General features: G+C 35.9%; 1 protein-coding gene across 3 annotated transcripts; it reads left to right on the top strand.

The window, feature by feature from the left end:
* The first annotated feature begins 137 nt into the window (after positions 1-137).
* ngly1 (N-glycanase 1) lies at positions 138-16,312 on the top strand. Of its 3 annotated transcripts, XR_015515907.2 has the most exons (12): positions 138-311; positions 539-653; positions 3,260-3,496; positions 3,706-3,868; positions 5,926-6,145; positions 7,848-7,969; positions 9,753-9,792; positions 9,901-10,873; positions 13,490-13,666; positions 13,776-13,964; positions 15,137-15,314; positions 15,435-16,312. XR_015515907.2 is itself a non-coding variant. In NM_001020601.1 (11 exon segments), coding segments are annotated over 11 exon segments (1,935 nt in total). In that variant the 5' UTR covers positions 165-210; the 3' UTR covers positions 15,611-15,750.
* Positions 16,313-21,945: the final 5,633 nt, after the last annotated feature.

Here is a 21,945-nt window from a genome sequence, read left to right as displayed (position 1 = left end):
TTTCTGCCGAAACGTGTTCTTAACAGGTTTAAATCGTATGATCCTGTGGAAAAAAAAAAATTCAACGTAATCATCAAAATGATTTTCTAGACAAAATCTACCAGGCACAGAACGGACAGCTACGTATAGGCAACTTTAGGGGAAACTCGTTTCCGTGTTGTCTCACGGATGTTTTTACTGTAACTTATACAGTAAGTTTAACGTATAATCATGCCTGGCTCTCAAGGAGTCCTTGCTTTGTGCGAAAATACCACGGAAGTGTTTTTGGACGTCTCTAAATTGCTCATTACATACGCGGACAACATCCTAAGGTAACGTTAAGTGAGCTGTTTGGAGGACATTGCAGTCTGCCGGGTGGAATGTTGTTTGCTTCACTGCTGGTTATGATAGATTCTTATGTCTTATGCAGACTATAACACTTTCCTATTTCCTTTATCCCTAGACAATTTATATTGAATTTGGCGCTAACCTACCAATAGTTCTATTATTGTTATTGTGTAATTTCTTACTTGATTCATCTTGTATGTGTATTTTTCAGGAACCCAAATGAGGAGAAGTACAGATCAATTCGTATTGGAAACCCAACATTCTCCACCAAGCTTCTGCCTGTAAAAGGAGCAGTTGAATGTCTCTTTGAGATGGGATTTGAGGAGGTTGGTGATTAAATGTCTGAGTGGACTTTCTAAAACACTTAACATGAAAAAAGCTTAACGTAGCTTAATGTACCTAAACATAAACCAGAGAAACCCATATTTTGTCAAACTTTACTTGTAATTAACCCTAACTACTGTAAAAAAGAACAATTCCCAATTCCATAGATAAAATGAAAAACATCCAGTTAAGCGTTTTCCCCCCATTGAAGTCTATTAGAAGGAAAAAGCTTAATGTGGGTTTAAGTAGTATAACAACAAGTGGGGGAAACCAAATAAAAAATTTTTTTTGCTTGTAATTCACATGAACTACCAGTAAATGAATGAGCCCCATTTCCACATCTAAAGTGGAATATTCTAAAATGCTTAGGGTGAAAAACTTAACGTGGCTTAACATACCTAAACATCAACCAGGGAAACCCAAATTTCTGTAAAACTTTTCTTGTATTTAAAGTAGAAAAACATCACTTTAAGTGTTTTCTCCCCCTTTGAGAAGAGAAAAGCTAACATAGCTTAATGTACCTAAATAACAAACAGGGAAAATAACATTTCCCTCAAATTTTACTTGTGACAAACATTTTCTGATGTCAAAAGAATGAGCTCTAGTTTTAGTGAGTTAAAATTTTTACTTTATGGGTTTTCAGTCTATTATAAAAGACAAAAACTTAACATGGCTGAATGTACCTCCACAAATTGGGCACACTAAAAATCTATGAAATTGTTCTTGTATTTAACACCAACTACTAGCAAAAGCCCTGATTTGGTGGATGAACAATGTGACATTAAATGTTTTTTCCACATTGAAGTTCATCATAAGAGCTTGATGTGGTATAACTTAACAAAATTCTGAGACAATCAAATTTCTATAAAAAAGAAACTCAAACACTTTCTGCTGTTAAAAGAACAAGCTTTTATTTAAGTGTATCAAGTGAACAATATCACTTTAAGCTTTTTCTCTAGAGAGGTCCATTTCAAGGAAACAGCTTAACGTATTTTAACACAGACCAGGAAAACCCATATTTCTGTCAAACTTTACTTGTGATTAGCACTAACTATTGTCAAAAGAACGGGCCCTAATTCTATTGAAAAAGTGAACAATATCACATTAAGCATTTTCTCCCGCATTGAAGTCCATAAGAAGGAAAGGCTTAACAAAATTTTACAACATACGAGGAAAACCAAATGTTAAAAAAGCTGTTTATAAAATCAAAGTCAGTGTGAATCACAAGTAAAATTCGATAGAAATGTGGTTTCCCTACACTTGTTGTTAAGGAACATTGAGCCACATTAAGAAACCTTCTGATAGACTTCAGTGGGGTAGAAAACGCTTAATGTGATGTCTTCTCAAAAAAAAAAGTTTATTGCTATTTCTTGGTCACATGTTTTAAATAATGTGTCAAAAATAATGTCTGCGAATCTAAAATGCAAATATTTTCAAAATACATGTATAATAAGCAAAATTCAAAGTGTTTTGCAAACAGAAAGAGCAGTATGGAAAATGTGCAGGTGTTTTATTGTCATTCAAAATTATTTAACAAAAGGTGGCCAAATTCGCCAAACTGATGGCTAAGTGTGCAAAACATCACTTCACATAAATTTTATGTTGTTCATGTTGTTCTAGGGCTGGGTGATAAAATGTATGTCATTAACAGTAATAAGCTCTGGACTTTTTTACTCTATATTGATCTAAGAGCCAATCACACCACAAAAAATAATTGTGCGACAATGAGAATCTAAAGTGTGTTGATATTAGAGATGTACTAAATTTTTGGCCACGAAAATTTATCGGCCGAAAATATGTCATACCATTTAATAGACTCTCTAATTTTTGTGGCTTTAGTCATTGTTGGGATAATATTTTAAATCTGGAAGCATTAACAGCTTTAAAATATATATTGTTATCATTCAATATGGACAATAATTATCAAGATTGCATTTTTGTCAAATCGCCCAGCCCTATGTTGTACCCACATAAATGTCTGCTTCCAAGACATTAGAAACAGACGTTTTCTTTTAGCCTTATAATTGTATGTCAACTCCTTTTCACTGTACTGTTGTTACCCGGTTATTGAAAAAAACAACATGCTCACAACATCCAATCAGATGAGAGAACCTGAAAAGCAATATGGTGTTTTACGACATCACAGAGAATGTAGTGTTTAAATGCTTAAAAGCACAAACTGTTTCTCGATGTATTTGGATGCAATTGACAAATAGTCGCAGACAAATAAAACTTTAGTGACGTAGCAGCACTGGTCCAATCAGGCCAGAAATAATCCTGTCTACTGTCCCGATTATCTCGCACACTGACCCCGGGCCATCAAGCAGTCTTTATTGTTTAGCCCTGCCCTATATTGTTTACTACGCTACTTTGAATATTTGGTCAGAAATAGCATGCAAGTATGACTTCAAAATAACATTAGCACTGTTTATTTTACTGTAAACAATGTTGGTCTTTGGCTGCTAATATGATCTCCTTTTTTATAATTTGCAAAAATACTTTTCTGAACATATAACATTAAAGTCTTCAATGTGTCTTTAAAGTCTTCAATATCGCCATCAAGGCGTCATCTTATGTCAGAATTGATATTTCTATTCATTCCTCTCAGGCTGAAACCCACCTGGTGTTTCCGAGGTCAGCATCTGTGGAGAAGCTGAGGCAGGTGCGGGAGACGATCGCTGCTGAGAGAGACCAGAGACTTGGTGCGAGCAATACTGCGTCCAGTCCACAGAATGCCAGCGTTCCTCCAGTTCCTGCACCTCCACCATCACTATCCTCCACTGCTTCTGCAGGCCCTGCTGCTGCTGCCGTCCCTACACCTGCACCTGCTTCTATACCATTCACTGTGAGATTTGCATTGTTTAATATTTGATTTAAGATCCTGTTCGCTTTTATTTATTCAGGATGATATCATAAATTCGATACTACTTTAGGAGGTTTTTGTACTACCAAATAAAATGATAAATTAATAATTGGAATTAATAACTGTACTTGTTTTGTTCCTTGGCTTTTCTACACTAATTTTACCTCTATGTTTTTGTTTTTTGCTGTTAGTCAAGCAGTGCTACATTCCAAAGAACAGTACAGTCAAACTTTCAACATGTGTTAGTGTATGAGGATCCTGAATTACAGCAGAAAGCTCTGGAATGCATACCTCATGAACTGCTCAGGTCCAGGGCTAAAGAACGACTGAAACAAGCCAATGATGCAGATGCAGGTTAGTAAGTTTATCTGTCTGACCAGTACTAGTACCTGCCTACCTATTTATATCTAACTATTTATTTTTTATGTTAGTTTGGCAATTTTATATAAATACTTTTCGATATTCTTTAAGGCCATAGATTGCATTGATTAAATGTGTTAAATTGTTCTCTGATATCAACATAGTTGGTATGGGCCTTTGTTAAGTTAAAAAATTCTACATTAATGGTTGTCCATAAATGGTTCTCCGTAAATATGCTCATTTATAACTAAAGGAATTGCCAATCGAATAGGAAAAATAGGTGAAGCTTGGTTTTGACCTTATTTGGAATGGTTATGAATATTAATGAGCTCTGCTAGGATGCATAAAAACAGCTTAACACTCTTCCACACACACACACATATCTATTTATATATATATATATACACACACACTCTCACTGAGCACTTAATTAGGTACACCATACTAGTATCGAGTTAGGCCAGGTACTGCAAATATTCCTCTGAGATTTTGGTTCATATTGACATTATAGCATCACGCAGTTGCTGCGTATTTTTTTCGGCTACACATTCGTGATGCAAATCTCCTGTTTCACCACATCCAATAGGTGCTTTATTGGATTGAGATCTGGTGAGTGTGGAGGCCATTTGAGTACAGTGAACTCATTGTCATGTTCAAAACCAGACTGAGATGGTTAGCGCTTTATGACATTCTGCTGGAAGAAGCCATCAGAAGATGTGTACACTGGTCATAAAGGGATGGACATGCTCAGCAAAAATACACATGTAGGCTGTGGCGTTGACACAATGCTTCGTTTGTACTTATGGGCCTAAAGTGTTTTAAGAAAATATCCCCTACACCATTACATCACCACCAACAGCCTGTCGATGCAAAAGCAAATGGATCCACGCATTCATGTTGTTAATGCCAAGTTCTGACCCTACCATCCAAATGTTGCAGCAGAAATCAAAATTCATCAGACCAGGCAACGTTTTTACAATCTTCTATTGTCTAAGTTTGCTGAGCCTGTGTGAATTGTATCCTCAGTTTCCAGTTCTTAGCTGACAGGATTGTTACCCGGTGTGGCCTTATGTTTCTGTAGCCCATCTGCCTCAATGCTGGACTTGTTGTGCATTCAGAGATAATCTTCTCCATACCTCGGTTGTAACGAGAGTTACTGTAGCCTTTCTATCAGCTGGAACCATTCTGGCCATTCTCCTTTGACCTCTGGCATCAACAAGGCATTTGTGCCCACAGAACTACTGCTCACTGGATATTTTCTCTTTTTTGCACTATTCTTTGAATCCAAGAGTCCATGGTTGTGCCATGCTCAAAGTCACTGAAATGACCTTTCTTTCCCATTCTGATGCTCGGTTTGAACTGCAGCAGATCTTTTTGACCATGTCTACATGCCTAAATACATTGAATTGCTGCCATGTGATTGGCTGATTAGAAATTTGCGTTAACGAGCAGTTGGGCAGGTGTACCTAATATAGTGACCAGTGAGTGTAGACACAGCACAATGTACTCCGAAATCACACACACAAAAAAATCATGTGTCGTTTGTCAGTAAATATTTTTATAAGATACACGTTGTATTGACCTTATTCTAAAATGTGGAAGTGTGGCTATTTTCGTAATTGTTTTAGAACTTCCGATTCAGCCGCCTATTGGAGAAATTAATAGTAATAATAAACGTCAGAAAACGGTCAAACTACTTGCTCTACAAACAAATGTTTGCATGACACTACAGACCATGTAGAATAATGTAATAAGAAATCAGTTTGCAACATCAAACAGTGAAACGAGCAGTTTTTAATGTCTAAAAATGAATGGAAGTGAATAAGACCAGAAGTCTCGAGCCTAAAAAATTCAAATGGCTGCGCCCACTCGTCGGCAAAGAATAAGGTGAATTGTTCAAAGATAAAAGATCCCAATTGCTTTTAAAGCCTCATATGTTATAATAATAATTTTTTTTTATTAAAAGACATCTCTGACTTCTATTTCCATTAAGTCAAGACTACACATTATCTGAAGCTGACTCACGTTAGTGTGTTGTATTTTACTCTCAGCATGCAGTCTAGGTGAAGAAGACATGTTAGTTCTTGACCTGCTGCAGTGGTTCAAAAGTGACTTCTTTTCCTGGGTGGATAATCTGCCATGTATACAGTGTGGAGGTAAAACCCAGCCTTCCGGATCCCTCTCCCCGTCCAGTGATGACCTGCACTGGGATGCAGGCCGTGTAGAGAACCACTTTTGTCATACTTGCCAACTCTCCACTAGATTCCCAAGGTACATCATCTTTTTCATTTTCAGCAACAATTGCTCTTATAATGTAGTTGAATATTTGTTATCATTGGAATTTTTTTTTTTTTACTCTTTATGTTAAATTGATACGTAGGAATAACAGGATTAATCACCCACCCTCATGTTGTTACATGCTTGAATGACTTTTTTTTCCTATATGGAACAGAAAGTTTTTAAAATGTTTTTGTTTATTTTATACAAAAAACAAAAGGCTTTTGGGACCATGGACTGTTAATCCTCTAAAAGGCACCATAAAATATTACAAAAACAAGATATAATCACTATATCCATATTAATCTCTACTCTATTAAAGGGTACATATTTTACCATCTTTTTACGTCTTTTACCCTCCAGAATTTTAACAGCAGATGGCTCTGTGTGCTGTACAGACAGCCATACTCTGCTTGCATCTAATTCCTTACAATTACCACTTGAAACTAAAATAATCATTATGGTAGGAATAGTTTAAAGGATTTATACATGTAAGTGTTCATACTGAGCTGTGATTACATTAATCTCATGACATAAAAGTTAATATACATGATGCAGCTAAATACACAAGCGCTCTTTCTCGTGAACATTAAAATGTAAGGTTAAAAACTAGCCTAGAGCTTAGATTTAGTGGTGTAATGGATCACAAATCTCACAGTTTGGATCACATTATGGTTTTTAGTCACAAATTGGACCATTTTTCGGATCAGGCAAAAAGGGAAGGAAACAAGTAATTTGCTTTTCATTTATTACAAAACAGTACTGCAAGACACTTCTGGTTTTAACAAACAGAACTTAAAACATGTAAGTTTATTAAAAACAAAACATAGACATAATCAGCTGATTATTCAGCGAAAAAAAATTATAAAATATTTAGTACTGTGAAAAATTAACTGCCACTACTTTGCTGAAATGTTACATTATCATTTGTGCAACTGATACTTACATATAATTCAGTTATTTACTCATAAAATTGCTTGATGTGTCATTTTTGAGGAATTATTCAGTGGCATATTTTTGATGGCTGGTTATCACCACCTATTGGTTAAATAATGTAATTGCTGCCGACAAATTTCTTTTTTGAGTGTTGTTAAATGCATATGACGGTAATTTTATTCTTTACCATAAACATTAGTGGCTTTTATCTAAACTATAAACTGTTATCCCAGTACTTCTGTGTTATTTGACTGTTTGTAACTTCATAACTAACTCAAAAATCTGACTAAATCTCTATCTTGATTTTTGCATTTTTCAAGCACAGATTTCAATGCAGCAATTCGAACGATTAATAAATATATGCAAATCACTATCATTTATAATTTATGTTGAGTGGCTGTTAAGATCCCGATCTTTTAATGATTAATTGTGTAGCTTACACTGAATGCATTAATGCAGGCTAAACAAGTAGTGACAGAAAACACCTTTAATGAAATTCACCACATCCAGAATAACCTACCACAACTTCTGTCATCATTGTATTTTACATGAAAGCCTAAATGCTTTATACATATGATTTTAATGACGCGAGAGTCAATCTTTCTGTGATCGTTACAAATTTAGGATTTATCTACCAGTAAAAAAAAATAAATGTTTCGGTATTAACCTGTAGGCCACATGCATATATATATATATTATTTTTTTTACATTGTTATTTCTGTCATAGTAACATATTTACGTTACTTTTTCCATTACGCAGGTACAATAACCCAGAGAAGCTTCTAGAGACCAGGAAAGGACGTTGTGGGGAATGGGCCAACTGTTTCACCCTGCTCTGCAGAGCCTTAGGCCTTGAAGCCAGATATATCTGGGACAGCACAGGTACATATCTTCACAAAAGCACTAAAGGGATAGTTCACACAAATTTGCCCATCATTTACTCACCTTCAAGAGGTTACAAACCTTTATGAGTTGTCTTCTTCTGGTGAACACAAAAGACAATATTTTGAAAAAATGTTAGAAACCTGTAACCATTTACTCCCTTAGTAGGAAAAACAAATACTAAAGTCTGCTTCCTTCATGTCTGTCTGTTATTTGAGGCAGCCGGGGGTGAAGATTGAGGCACACTGACAGGCATGTGGGAACGGTGGGCAGGAAGACTAGCATTAAAGGCACAGTTCACAAAAACTGCTTTCACAAAGAAAAGTTCACAAAAAAGTTGCTCAAAGCAAAAAATTACAAACTTCTGAGAGGTATATTCAATAATCTGATGGGTGTTTTAAGCTGAAACTGTACAAACACATTCTGGAGACACAAAAGATTTATAATAAATCTGGAAAAAGGGGTAAACTAGGTGCCCTTTAAAACCACTTTTTATTGCATTATTGCTTTTTTAGTTGCTTTATATATATATATATATATATATATATATATATATATATATATATATATATATATATATATATATATATATATATATAGTGAAGTGAAGGATTTGACCTCCTTTTTTAATAAAATATAAAGATTTAGGCCTAATGCCAATTCTTTTTTTTACCTCTACCCCATTGCATTGGCCCTTGAAACAGACAGTGGAAGGGTTTCAGATTTACCTCTTAGAAATGTGACAGCATTACAACACCTGCACACGTCATCAAATGGTGACTGCTGTAGTTATTTCAGCTAGTTTTTGGTATTTATCTTCAGGAAATCATAATCATAACGAAATAATGTGGCAATAAGCTTGTAAATACAAATGCAAAATAATTACACCGTGGCCACAAGAAAACAAAGTTAATGTTTTAGCCTACCAGACACTATTAAAAAGGTAAGTCCCAGCTTCTAAACTTTTCTGACTGGGTTTTCGAGTGTCATCGAGTGACAGATGTTAAAGTATGTTGTGGGACTACAGGAATTATTATTATTTGGTAAATAGCGAAATTTAGTTTTTTTAATTGTTTTTTTTTTTTTTAAAAACAGGACTGTAAAATACAAACTCTGTTATGAATGTATTCGCTTGTCAGGTCCAAGCCGCTGCTAATTTGAATTGAGAAAATATTCGTTTGTGGCTTTTTAGTCATATCACACATCTCTGGGCTTGCTACATCACAAATACCAAAATTTTTAGCAAATTATTAAAAATTAATCACTTTCTGGCCATCGGATATTAGGTATGGATATATATATTATGATTGTGATTTTCGAAAGTATTACAGCGCTTTATTATTATCATTTGACGAGTCACCCCATAAAGTTTGATGGAGCGCTTAGACCCGGAAGCCGCTTTGTCACACTTAATAAGTGAATTAAAATGTGCTTGTTGTAAAAAAAAAAAAAAAAAAAAAAAACTAATTTATCTTCTGACTCACGTGTGCAGCCATGTTGCTGTTGTAGATGATGTATTCTGAAAAAATTTGGTACCTCTTGGTTTCGAATCCTGGTCCTGGAAAATCTCCATTTTTAATTCAATTCACCTTTATTTGCATAGCGCTTTTACAACGTAGATTGTGTCAAAGCAGCTTCACATAGAAGTTCATAGTAAATTGAAATAGTGTAGTTCAGTTTTCAATGTTCAAGTTCAGGTCAGTCTAGCTCAGTTCAGTTTAGTGTGGTTTAATAATCACTATTGAGATTCCAAACACTGAAGAGCAAATCAATCTATGCGCAGCTCCACAGATCCCGAACCATGCAAGCCAGTGGTGACAGCGGTGAGGAAAACTTCACCAATTGGCGAAAGTGAAGAATTAAGAAACCTCGAGAGAAACCAGGCTCAGTTGGGCATAACCATTTCTCCTCTGGCCAAATGTCTTGTGCAGAGCTGCAGTCTAGGCACCGGAGGCTGGAAAGCTGGACCTCAGCGAAGACTTGTCTGTCCTGGAGCGTCACAGGAGTCAGTCTCATACTCTCCACCCCTCCATGACCACCACAGCAGCTGCCCAGGATACGGCCTGGTCCAGAAGATGAAAACCTTGTGATCATATTGTCGCTGGTCTTGGATCGAAACAGTGGCGCTGCATAGTCGCATAGTATAGAATAGTATACTTTTGAAAGTAAATCTAGCCCCTCCCCCGAACCTTGCACCTTTAAGCTAAAGAGAATTGGAACACCCCTACCCCTTCACGTGAATGCGCAAAACGAGGGGTAAGGGGAAGGGCTAAGGGGTAGAAATGGGATTGGACCATAGTCTTTATATAGTATCAGATATAGTTGTCTGCTGTCACTTTAAGACATATTGGATGTATATAATATACACATCTGATATTCTCCTATATAATGTATCAGGAGAGGCAGGAGTGATGCTCAGATCAGCTCTCTTAACAAATAGTAACTCCCTAACAATTAATTTTTTTATTTGTGATTTTACGTCTGTGAAAAATGTTGCTGCTGAAAACTGGCTAATTTTTTATCAACAAAATAATCAAATTTCTGTTTTTGTTCAATGTGACAAACATCAAATGAGTTCAAATATGGATGTTTTTATTGTACCATAATGATGCTGTGTAAAAAACTCAAAATATTGTCCTGTTTTCAGATCACGTGTGGACAGAAGTGTACTCTCAGTCTCAGCGCCGCTGGATACACTGTGACCCTTGTGAGAATGCATGTGATAAACCCCTCCTGTATGAAGTTGGCTGGGGCAAGAAACTCTCCTACATCCTGGCCTTCTCCAAGGATCAGGTGGCAGATGTAACGTGGAGATACTCCTGTAAGCACCCAGAGGTTCTGTCCAGACGCACACAAGTCCAGGAGACGTGGCTGCTTCATATGCTTAACAAACTCAACGCTGAGGTATGTTCACATTCTGATCCCCTCATCAAAGTAATTTTGCCAAAAGTATCATTATTTTGATACCTATTGATACTGAAATTTAACAATCTGCAATACAGAAATGACACGATATCACTGTTCTACTGTATTCATTCCTTGATTGCCATGGAACCAAAATTTTGCCATGATCACCCCAAAATAAAAATACTATTGTTAATTACTCACTCTCATCTCATTTTAATCCCAAGACTTTCGTTCATCTTCAGGACATTTAAATTCTACCTGTTTCTTATGGCTAAGCAATACAGTACCGTATTGTCGGGTTTCTGTAACCTAAAAGCCAATTATTGTAAATACTTTTATTCATTCATTTATTTTCCTTCAGCTATTTCAGAGGTCGCCACAGCAGATTAAACTGGCAACATGTTTTACGCAGCAGGTGCCCTTCCAGCTGCAACCCAGTACTGGGAAACACTCATGCACACTCACATTCGCACACACACTCATACACTATGGCCAATTTAGTTTATTTATATAACCTATACCACATGTCTTTGGACTGTGGGGGGGGTATGTGGAGCACCCGGAGAAAACCCACACCAACATGGGGAGATCATGCAAACTTTACACAGAAATGCCAACTTACCCAGCTGGGACACGAACCAGCATTTTCCCTGCTGTGTGGTAGGGCTGCACGATTAATAGTATTATGAACACGATAAAGCTATTTGTGGCCCACTATCAATAATTAAATATCGTTGCGATTTTACAGTTTAAAGACCAAGCCGTTACTTTAATGGGCAGAGTTTACGGATTATATCGCATTACAAGCATGAGCTGACTGCGTCTAGATTGCAAGTGTTTTTTTCAAGGAATGCAATGTTGATCAGGTAGTCTTTGCTCCTGTTCAGTCCAAACATCCCAAAGTAACACAATAAACCTCATTAACCACCTTAAAAGCCATGTATATGTATATCTTTATGTGTGTGTGTATATATAGGCCCGTTTCCCAGATTGTTTGAGAAGTGTGAGTGCTCTGAATCGGGCTCAGGCACGGATTACTTGGCCGGCCCAGGCCCGGTTGGAAGAAGTGTGCGGTTCACGCTTGTGTGTGAGTGCAAAACGTGCCTGAGCCCAAATCTGAAAGCGAGACATAACTTTTACGGGAATGTTTCATATGGATTAATTAATCATTCTTACTGTTCAATGAACGCAAACTGTCGTCGTTTATTAAAGACGCAAACTCCTCACTGCATGACAGCTGCACCTTCAGCAAACCTCCTAATTCATGAGGACTTTATGATTGTTTATGAGTGTCAAAAGTGTCTGACCTGTTCGGCAAAATATTTGACTGCGTGTAATTGCATATCAAACGACTAAAACAATATAACTAAAGCAATGTCCACTGTGCTGTGCGAAAGTGCTTACTGAATAGCGCATCATCGATGACGTAAGCGTGCCCAGGCCAGAATGTATTGTGAGTACGGGCCGCCAGGGGAGATAGGAGGGGGTACAAGCATGCTTTGACCCGGTTCAAGGCAACAGTACATAGTGTGAGTACGCCCTAATATTCAAATTTGTTTGATGATTTAAAACATTAAAGTGTGACAAACATGCAAAGAAATAAGAAATCAGTAAGGGTAGAAAACAGTAAACCCAGAATTTCTTGTGTGTTTGTGCACACTTGGTGAATAAATCTCATGAATAAATCTCATTTTATTTTGATCATGAATTAAGATATTTTAGATAAAATCCTGGAGCTCTGACAGCAATTGTCCTGAGATGTTTAAAGTCCAGAAAAGGAAGCAAAAACATTACACGTGACTTCAGTGGTTCCACTGTAATCATACAAAGCTCCAAGAACATTTTTGTCTTTCAAAAAATGGTAAAACACCTTCCTATCAGGTCAGGCAATGCATTTACTACAGGTAATAATTTTCTTACATTTATTAATTTTTTTCCACAACAAAGGACAGTGTACATTAATCAACATTGCCCAAGAATGTAAATTTACCCAAAGGTCCCATTTATCGATGGTCCCTTTGTCAGATGTTGAAGGCCTATACCAATAAAAATACAAATTTAAACTGTTTAATTTTAAAATGATATATGATGTTTGCATCTTGCACTGCTGACTTAATGGCAATGGGGTGTGATTTACTGCACACAGTACAATACATTGTATAATACATACTTTTTTTTTTTTTTGGCCTACAAAAAATGTTCTTGGAGCTTTGTATGATTACAGTTGTATCACTAAAGTCACGTGGCATGTTTTGGCAGTGTTTTTTGGTTCTCTGGACTTTTTATCTCTGGACTTTCTGGACTACTATCTACAGAGAGAGCTCTTGGATTTCATCTAAAATTAAATAAATGAATGAAAGTTTCGGGGGATTGGTACTACATGAAAGTGATCAATTAATAACAGTTTATTTTTCATTTTGGGTGAACTAACCCTTTAAGACATGCATAATCGTTGTAATTAATGCTGTGACATCAAAAGTAGTTATATGAAAATGAATACTGATATGTTTTTTTACATTGCCATTACAGTGACATCACTATATCAAACTAAAGATCCCTTCATAGTTAATCTAGACAAACAATTCACCTCTCATTGCCACTTCTTTCCTAAAGAGGCAGCAGTTTCTAGGAGCAGAGAGAAAGCAGCAGCTGTTGCAAAGGCTGCTGGTGGAGCTGGTGGAGTTTATTTCTCCTAAAAGTCCTCAACCTGGAGAACTGGGTGGCCGCATGTCAGGATCCCTGGCTTGGAGAGCAGCTCGAGGAGAAACTGGTGCAAGCAATGCTAAAGAGGTGAGATGCTTGACCGTAATCGATTTTGCTTGATTTAAGATCTGTCATAAAAGACATTAGAGTAGATGCATAAATTTGATTGACGTTACTAATGTTTGTTTCTTCCCAGGACACACAGGAAAATGTCTTCACACCCTCAGAATCTGAGAAGGAAAGCAAACGCTTCCACATTTGTTACAATGTGACCAAAGACTGTTACTACAGAGTGAGCAATGGCCAAGAGACTATTCAAGGATGGCAGAAAGGGGCCTGGAGGACAGAAAACATGTTCAGGAAAGAAGAGCATGACTGGCAGATGGTATGTTTTTTTTTTTCAACTTTTATTTACATACAAATTTGATTATTTATTAATATGCCAGTTTTATTTTTTATTTTTTATTTTAACACTCCACCTTAAAATATTAATTTAACATTTTTTTTTTTTTTTACATTTTATTTTACAAATCCCATACAGTTAAATAGTTGGTTTTAATATTTTATCTTTTATATTTATATTTTATATGATATTTATATTTTATTTTTATCTCTGGGTCTAGTGTGAGCACTTTTTAGCTTAACTTAGCATATATCATTGAATCAGATTAGACTGTTAGCATCAGACATTAGCATCATAGTTTAGATAGTTTTTCCTATTTAAAGCTTGACTCTTCTCCTGTAGTTACATCATGTACTAAGACTGATGGACAATGAAATTGTAGCCGTGGACTAGATTTTTTTACCTTTTATCACAGTCTTGCACATGTGAAAGATTAATAACAACATTGCCTTTGATGTATTGATGTTTTTTTTAGCAGCCACCAACAGTAAATTAGGGAGGAAAAAATATTTTTTCCATGACTATTTTTTATATTGAAAATAAGTAATTTTGTGTGTTTTTTCACTAAATCAGAGACACCATTTATGAATTTGGCAAATAAAGAGTTAAAATCTTGCAATTTTTAAAAACATTTAGTAGATTTGACCAGGACTGAGGTTGATTAACAGATTTATGCAACAAAAAATGATGAATAAATATTAATCTGATGCATTTTTAAACCCAGTGGTTTCATCCCTAACATAACAAAAGGGTAGCAAATTTGCCAAGAGTCTATTATTGAGGTTTTTTTTTCTTAAAGCATTACAAAGCATTTTCTTAAAATATTTGTAAAAATAAGATTTGTCACCAAAAATTATTCTGCTAGCTGAAACACAGAACAAGTTATGGCCAAATTACGACTCAGAATCACCCCAGAGTGGATGAAAACTTCCCCAGCAGTGTGCAATGGAAAGGTTCTTTGAAACCATCGATGCCAGTAACGAACAATTTTATTTTGAAAAGTGTCCAATAATATTAATCAGTTCCTCACAGCAGTCATTATTAAGGTTATGTTTTCTATCTTTTATGTCATATTAGTCCTCTTCAACACATTGACTTTGAATTAGACATGCAGGTTCATGCATACTCACTGTGTTGTTTCTCTGGTACTGTAGGTGTATCTGGCACGAACAGAGGGCGCTTCCTTTGGGAGGATGAGCTGGAAGTTCAACTGCGCTCCAGCAGGAATGAAGATGAAATCAGCATCAGTCCGAGCCTTCAGTCAGACCTTCCATTCAGGCACTGTGCGTTGGAGTTTAAGTACCACCGAGACCACCACAGAATTCCCTGGAGGTATGAGACTCACTGTAGGCGTTGAGTCACTAAACTCAAGAGCTCATTTCTGTTAAATGTAACATGATTACTGCTAATTAAGCCTGATTTGTAATATTAGTGCTGGGCTTGTTTTGGCAGATGGTGAACTGCACTCATTTTCAAATGTGTCCGGAGGCACAGAGCTGATTGTGGAGGCCGAGCTCACTGGAGGAGATGGCAGCACTTCATGGCAACACGCTCAGCTCTTCAGACAGAGTTTAAAAGACACAGAGAAAGTTCTATTTGAAGTGATGGTTGAGTTGGAAAAGTCTTGATGAGAGACCGGCATGTGTGAATTGATATTTCTTGCACGTATGCTTATAAAATGAACTTTCCTAAGGTTTCTTTTAAACGCAACTCTGTAAACAAGTTGTATTTCCTTTTTTCAAAACTCTGCATTAAAGGAACAGTTCACCCAAAAATTCAAATGACATCACTGTTTACTCTCTTATGGGTTTTAAACATTAATGAGTTATGTTGAACACGAAAGAATATATTTTGAAGTACACATTGACTGCCATAGTAGGACAAAAATGCTATGGAAGTCATGAGTACAATCAATCAGCATTCTTCTAAACACCTTCTCTTGTGTTCAGCTGACCTAAAGAGGTTTTGAAGGGTGAATAAATGATGACGGGGATTTCATTTTTGCGTGAACTATCCCTTCAAGTCTTAGCCGCATGTCTTCTATTCTTACTGTACGCTTTTTCAGTTTTTTGTATTTAATACTAGACAAATATTTACCTCTACATTACACTGGCTAGCTGGTCAGTTCTGTGAATCGATTTTTAATGTAATATGTCAAGTAAATGTGATTTTAGATGTGGATATATTTGGGAATGTACATCTTAACGTTACTATAATTTGAAGTTTAGGGCATCACTTGGTATATATTTTAATATAGACTGTACATCATCTTTACGTCAAGTGTAATGATCTGACCTTTTAGCCATGCAATAAATTATTTAATTCTTGAATTGTGGGAAATCTTTCGTATTTAATATTCATTAGTGCTTATTTGGGGCTCAGGTTTTCCTCATAGTCTAAAGACATGCAGTATAGGAGAATTGGATTAACTAAGTGGAGTTTATTTCTAAACTAATTTGGAGAGGATGACGTGCTTATGATTGCTTGCACATTCCACCAGTAAAAGTGTGAATGTTTAGCTAGCAGAGTATTAGCGGAGTTCTGCTTAAAATATTGCAATGCACACAACATCATGAGTGGCATGGAGTTCAAAACAAGACAAACTGTTGGTGCGCATCTCACTGGTGCATTTGTGACCAAGACAGCAAGTGATTTATCAAGAGCCACTGTATCCGAGGTAATGTCAGCAAACCACCAAGAACAATTAAATGTGCACCACTTTTTTTTTTTTCAGTGTTTTCAACAAAACTGTTCGTTAGGAACTCCACAGGGTCAATATAGATTACCGGACAGCTATAGACAAACATTTGGTCACTCGTGCTAATGCCAAACACAGGGTTTAATGGTGCCAGCAGCAGAAATCTTTAGCTGTGGACAATATGAAACATGTATTGTTGTCTGATGATCCGGGAGAGGTATAGTGTGGAGAAGCCCCAAAGAAGCGAACAACCCAGACTGTTGCATGCCCAGAGTGAAGCATGTGGTGGATCGGTCATACTTTAGGTTGCAATATTGTGGTATTCCCTTTTCCCAATACTTGTGCTAGATGGGCGCGTCACTGCCAAGGACTTCCAAACAATTCTGAAAGACTATGTGCCGTGTATCAGGATGACAATGCACCATTGCACACAGCAATACAGAGTGGTTTGAATAAGATGAAAGTGAAGTTGAACATCTCCCATGGACTGCACAGTCACCAGATTTAAATATTATTGAGTCACTTTGGGTTGTTTTGAAGGAGTCAGGAAACATTCTCAACCAGGCATTTCAGTTTCATTGTCCAACTCTTGTATATATATATAATCAAATATAGCAGGATAATGTGCCATGTCACAAAGTTCTGATCGAACTGGAATCTTGAACATGACACAGTTCACAATACTCAAACAACTTCCATGACTATATATATATATATATATATATATATATATATATATATATATATATATATATATATATATATATATATATATATATATACACACACATATACATACACATCCTCACCAGCCATTTCTAGTCAGCAACTCAAGGCATTTGGCCATGTAGACATGGTCAAGACGATCTGCTGCAGTTCAAACCGAGCATCAGAATGGGGAATATTTAGGTAATTTAATAGGTGATTTAAGTGACTTTAAACGTGGCATGGTTGTTAGTGTCAGACCAGCTGGTCTGAATAGTTCAGAAACTGTTGATCTACTGGAATCTCCATGCACAACCATTTCTAGGGTTTATAGAGAATGGTTTGAAGAAGCGAAAAATATCCAGTGAACGGCAGTTTTGGTGGCGCAAACGTCAGAGGTCAGATGAGAATGGCCAGACTGGTTTGACCTTATAGAAAGGCAACAGTAACTCAAATAACCACTTGTTACAACCAAAGTACGCAGAAGAGCATCTCTGAATGCACAACAAGTCTACACCGGGTCCCACTACTATCAGCTAAGAACAGTAAAAAGAGGCTACAATTCGCAAAGGCTCATCAAAATTGGACAATAGTAGATTGAAAAAACATTGCCTCAATTAGCCTTGATTTCTGCTGCGACATTCGAATGGTAGGGTCAGAATTTGGCGTCAACAACATGAAATCATGGATCCATCCTGCCTTGTATCAATGGTTTAGGCTGGTGGTGATGGTGTAATGGTGTGGGGGATATTTTCTTGGTACACATTGGGCCCATTGGTACCAATTGATCATTGTGTTAACGCCACAGCCCACCTGAGTATTGTTGCTGACCATGTCCATCCCTTTATGACCACAGTGTTCTCATCTTCTGATGGATACTTCAAATAGAAAAACACACCATGTCATAAAGTGCCCAACATCTCAGAGTCTGACTGGTTTCTTCAACATGACAATGAGTTCACCGTACTCAAATGGCCTTCAAAGTCACCAGATCTCAATCCAGAAGAGCACCTTTGGAATGTGGTAGAACATAAAATTCACATCATGGATATGATGTATATATACACACACACACACACACAAAGTTGGAGTTCTGACCTTTTCCCCCTCACCATTTTAGGTTTAAAATATGCTTTCAATTTTGAGATTATTTAGCATTTTTTCTGTAAATAACAGGAAAAAAATCCAAAATCTGAACTGTATAAATTCTCAAAGTCTGATCAAGATTCATATATAAATGACAGCTGTTAAATAAACAAGCAGAGTGCGGATTTGAAATGATTTTATTCTCTTGTAGGACCATGGAGAGACACAAGCACAGTTATGTAGGGTGAGTAAATAAACTTTTTTCTTTTTACTTGGCTTTAGTATTGAAAAAAAAAATGCATATGCTACATCGTGATATTGCTAGACAAGACCAGCAATTTCAGCACAGACCCAGGACCTCCAGTCTGTTGATTTTAATACAGACAAATGCAATTTAAGCTTAAAGGAGAGTTCACCCAAAAATGAAAATGTCTTTAACTTTTATAAATTTCCTTGACTCCCATAATTTAGGGAAGGAAGCAATGTTTTTTTCAGGATACCTTCAGAATTCGAAAGCAACTCAGAAAAGGAACAAGTGGAGGGAAAGTAAATGATGACAGAATATTCATTTTTGGGTGAACTGCCCCTTTAATAACACCTTAATTGGTCAGCCAAAATAAATGGCATACACATAACTGATAAACAATATACATTAACAGGTGTTCTAACACAACAAGTGAAGGATTGACTTTTTTTCTTGGATTTAACAACATCTATATCAAAAAAAGTGCAAAAACAAAAAAGAATTGTGCAGTTTGTGCAACATTACCCTCTACTAAAACAGTCTAACACAAAAGTAGACATTTTCACATTAGTTGCTCTAAATCATTCTATAAAATATGCATTGATTTTAAAAGCAGAGGTACAAAGACCTTAAAATAGCTTTATCCCCTCGTTCCCATGTATGTAGTACAAAGCCCATGTCTTCTTAAAAGTACAAATATTTTACAAAACAACAATAGTACGAGTCATTGCACGTGGCTGCATATTCTCATCAGAAGCACAGCCATGAGGATGAAGCATATTAAGACTGTTTTTCTTGCTGCACAAGGAATGTACATCACACGCACACAAATGTGCAAGTTTCTGATTAGGAATCTTCATTGTACGAACCACCATCGCTTTAGGTTTAATAATAAATAAGTGCTGTTTGCAGATGCAACATTAGCTAGTTAGAGTAATTATCTTAGTCGAGTTGTCGGCCATCTCCTTCACTACTATATAAAATATATATATATATCGCTTTTCATAAAATTGATCTATATAAACAGATTTGCACTATTATGTACACTCACGTACATACATAAGCATGAACACATGCACACCAATTGCATCCAGTCACACACACCGTAAAATTGTTCCACAATTTTGGCAGAAGGAATTTTTTAAGACAAGAAAATGACTTTTATCCACATTTGGTGGTTATAGAGATACAGATGAAATCAGAATTATTAAACCTCCTGAACTTGAGCCCCCGTTTATTTTTTCCTAACTTTTGTTCAATGGAGAGAAGAATTTTTCAACACATTTCTAAACATAATAGTTTCGAATAACTGGTTTATTTTGTCTTTGCCATGATGAAAGTAAATAATACTTGACTAGATATTTTTCAAGACACTTCTATACAGCTTAAAGTGACATTTAAAGGCTTAACTTAATTAGGTTAATTAGGCAGGATAGGGTAATAGGCAAGTTATTGTATATTGCTTAAATGATAGCTATAAGGGGCTTATAATTTTGATCTTAAAATGGTTTAAAAAAATTAAAAACTGCTTTTATTCAAGCCGAAATAAAACAAATAAGACTTTCTCCAGAAGAAAAAATATTATCAGACATACTGTGAAAATTTTCTTGCTCTGTTAAACATCATTTGGGAAATATTTAAGAAAGAAAAATTCCAAGGGGTTTCCCAGGGATGGGTTGCGGCTGGAAGGGTATCCGCTGCGTAAAAATGTGCTGGATAAGTTGGCGGTTCATTCCGATGTTGCGACCCCAGATTAATAAAGGGATTATTAATAAATTAATAAATTCAAAGGGGGTTTAATAATTCTGATTTCAACTGTATTAACATGCCAAAGTCTGACCTTTAAACACTTGGGTCATTATTTGCCAACATAACCAAAGATTCCTAGCTCAAAAGTGTGATTTTGATAAATTTACCAAAAAATCTGGAAAAAAGAAAAGCTTAAATAGTGATGAAAGCCAATTAATAAATGTATAGGAGTCTGTGTTTACATAACAATCCACCATTTTGAAGAATGAGATCAAACTGACAATATGGAGCCTGAATGCTTTTTATTTGAACACATGGGTTGATAAAGCTAGGCATACACAGTGCAATATTTTTGCTGTCATTCGAGCACGTAAGCATTTGTTGTTGTTGGAAGTCGCAAAATCATAATATGGTGGACTTTTACTAGCTGAGTGGTGTATTCATGTTTTGCCTCTTCATTTAAAAGACAACAGCGTTTTGGAGACTTAAAATGCATAAATCTGAAACCGGTGTAGTGGAGAGAAATGCTGTAAAATGCACCTCAACCTACACACTTAACTTAAATTGATACAAATTTTTAATAATAGAGTTATGACACTAAAGAGAGTGAGTGAGTTGAGTTTGATGAATGGAACCCTTCTCTTACAGAATATATGTATATACACAGTGTTGGGGGTAACACATTAAGAAACGTGAGTTATGTAATATTACCTTTTCTAGGTAACGACTAAAGTAACGCATAACTTTTTCAAAAATAAGTAATATTATTTGTCACTTTTTGTAAAATGTAAATGCGAGTTACTTTTTAATTTAAATAATTAGCTTTTAAAAATAAATTGCTGAATTACAATTAGTCACAATGAATCAGGCAGTCAATGAGAGGATGTGTTCATTATTTTGAACGCAACGAAGAAAAAAAAAGGGTATGTCTCAATGGGAAGTGATTTCACTTGAGACAAATAGTAAAAAAGTAGCAAACACATTGCTTTCAACTTTCAATAATCTGTATATACGGCATGTATAGCTCTGGTGTCTGATAACATTATCTTAACATTGTGTTTTTTTAAAGGTAAATGTAGGTTATACAGTGTGTTGTTAATTGCAGAGCTCCACTAGTTTAAAAAAAAAAAAAAAGGTCTGAAAGAGATCAAGCCTCAGCCAGGTAATAAAAAAGTAACGCTCAAAAGTAATGTAACGCATAACTTGAATAACGAATGTAACGAATAATTTTTGGGAGAGTAACTCAATATTGTAATGCATTACTTTCAAAAGTAACTTTCCCCAGCACTATATATATATATATATACACACACACACACAGCTGCAATCAGAATTATAAGTCTCCCTGTATTATTAGCCCCCCTGTTTGTTTTTCCCCAATTTCCGTTTAACAGAGAGATTTTTTTCAACACATTTCTAAACATAATAGTTTTAATAACTAATTTCTAATAACGGATTTATTTTATCTTTGCCATGATGAC

This window comes from Danio rerio, chromosome 19 (assembly GCF_052040795.2).
Source record: "Danio rerio strain M-AB ecotype USA chromosome 19, GRCz13ab, whole genome shotgun sequence".
NCBI lineage: Eukaryota > Metazoa > Chordata > Actinopteri > Cypriniformes > Danionidae > Danio > Danio rerio.
Note: the sequence above shows the minus strand (reverse complement) of the source record. Positions and strands in the feature narration are given on the sequence as shown.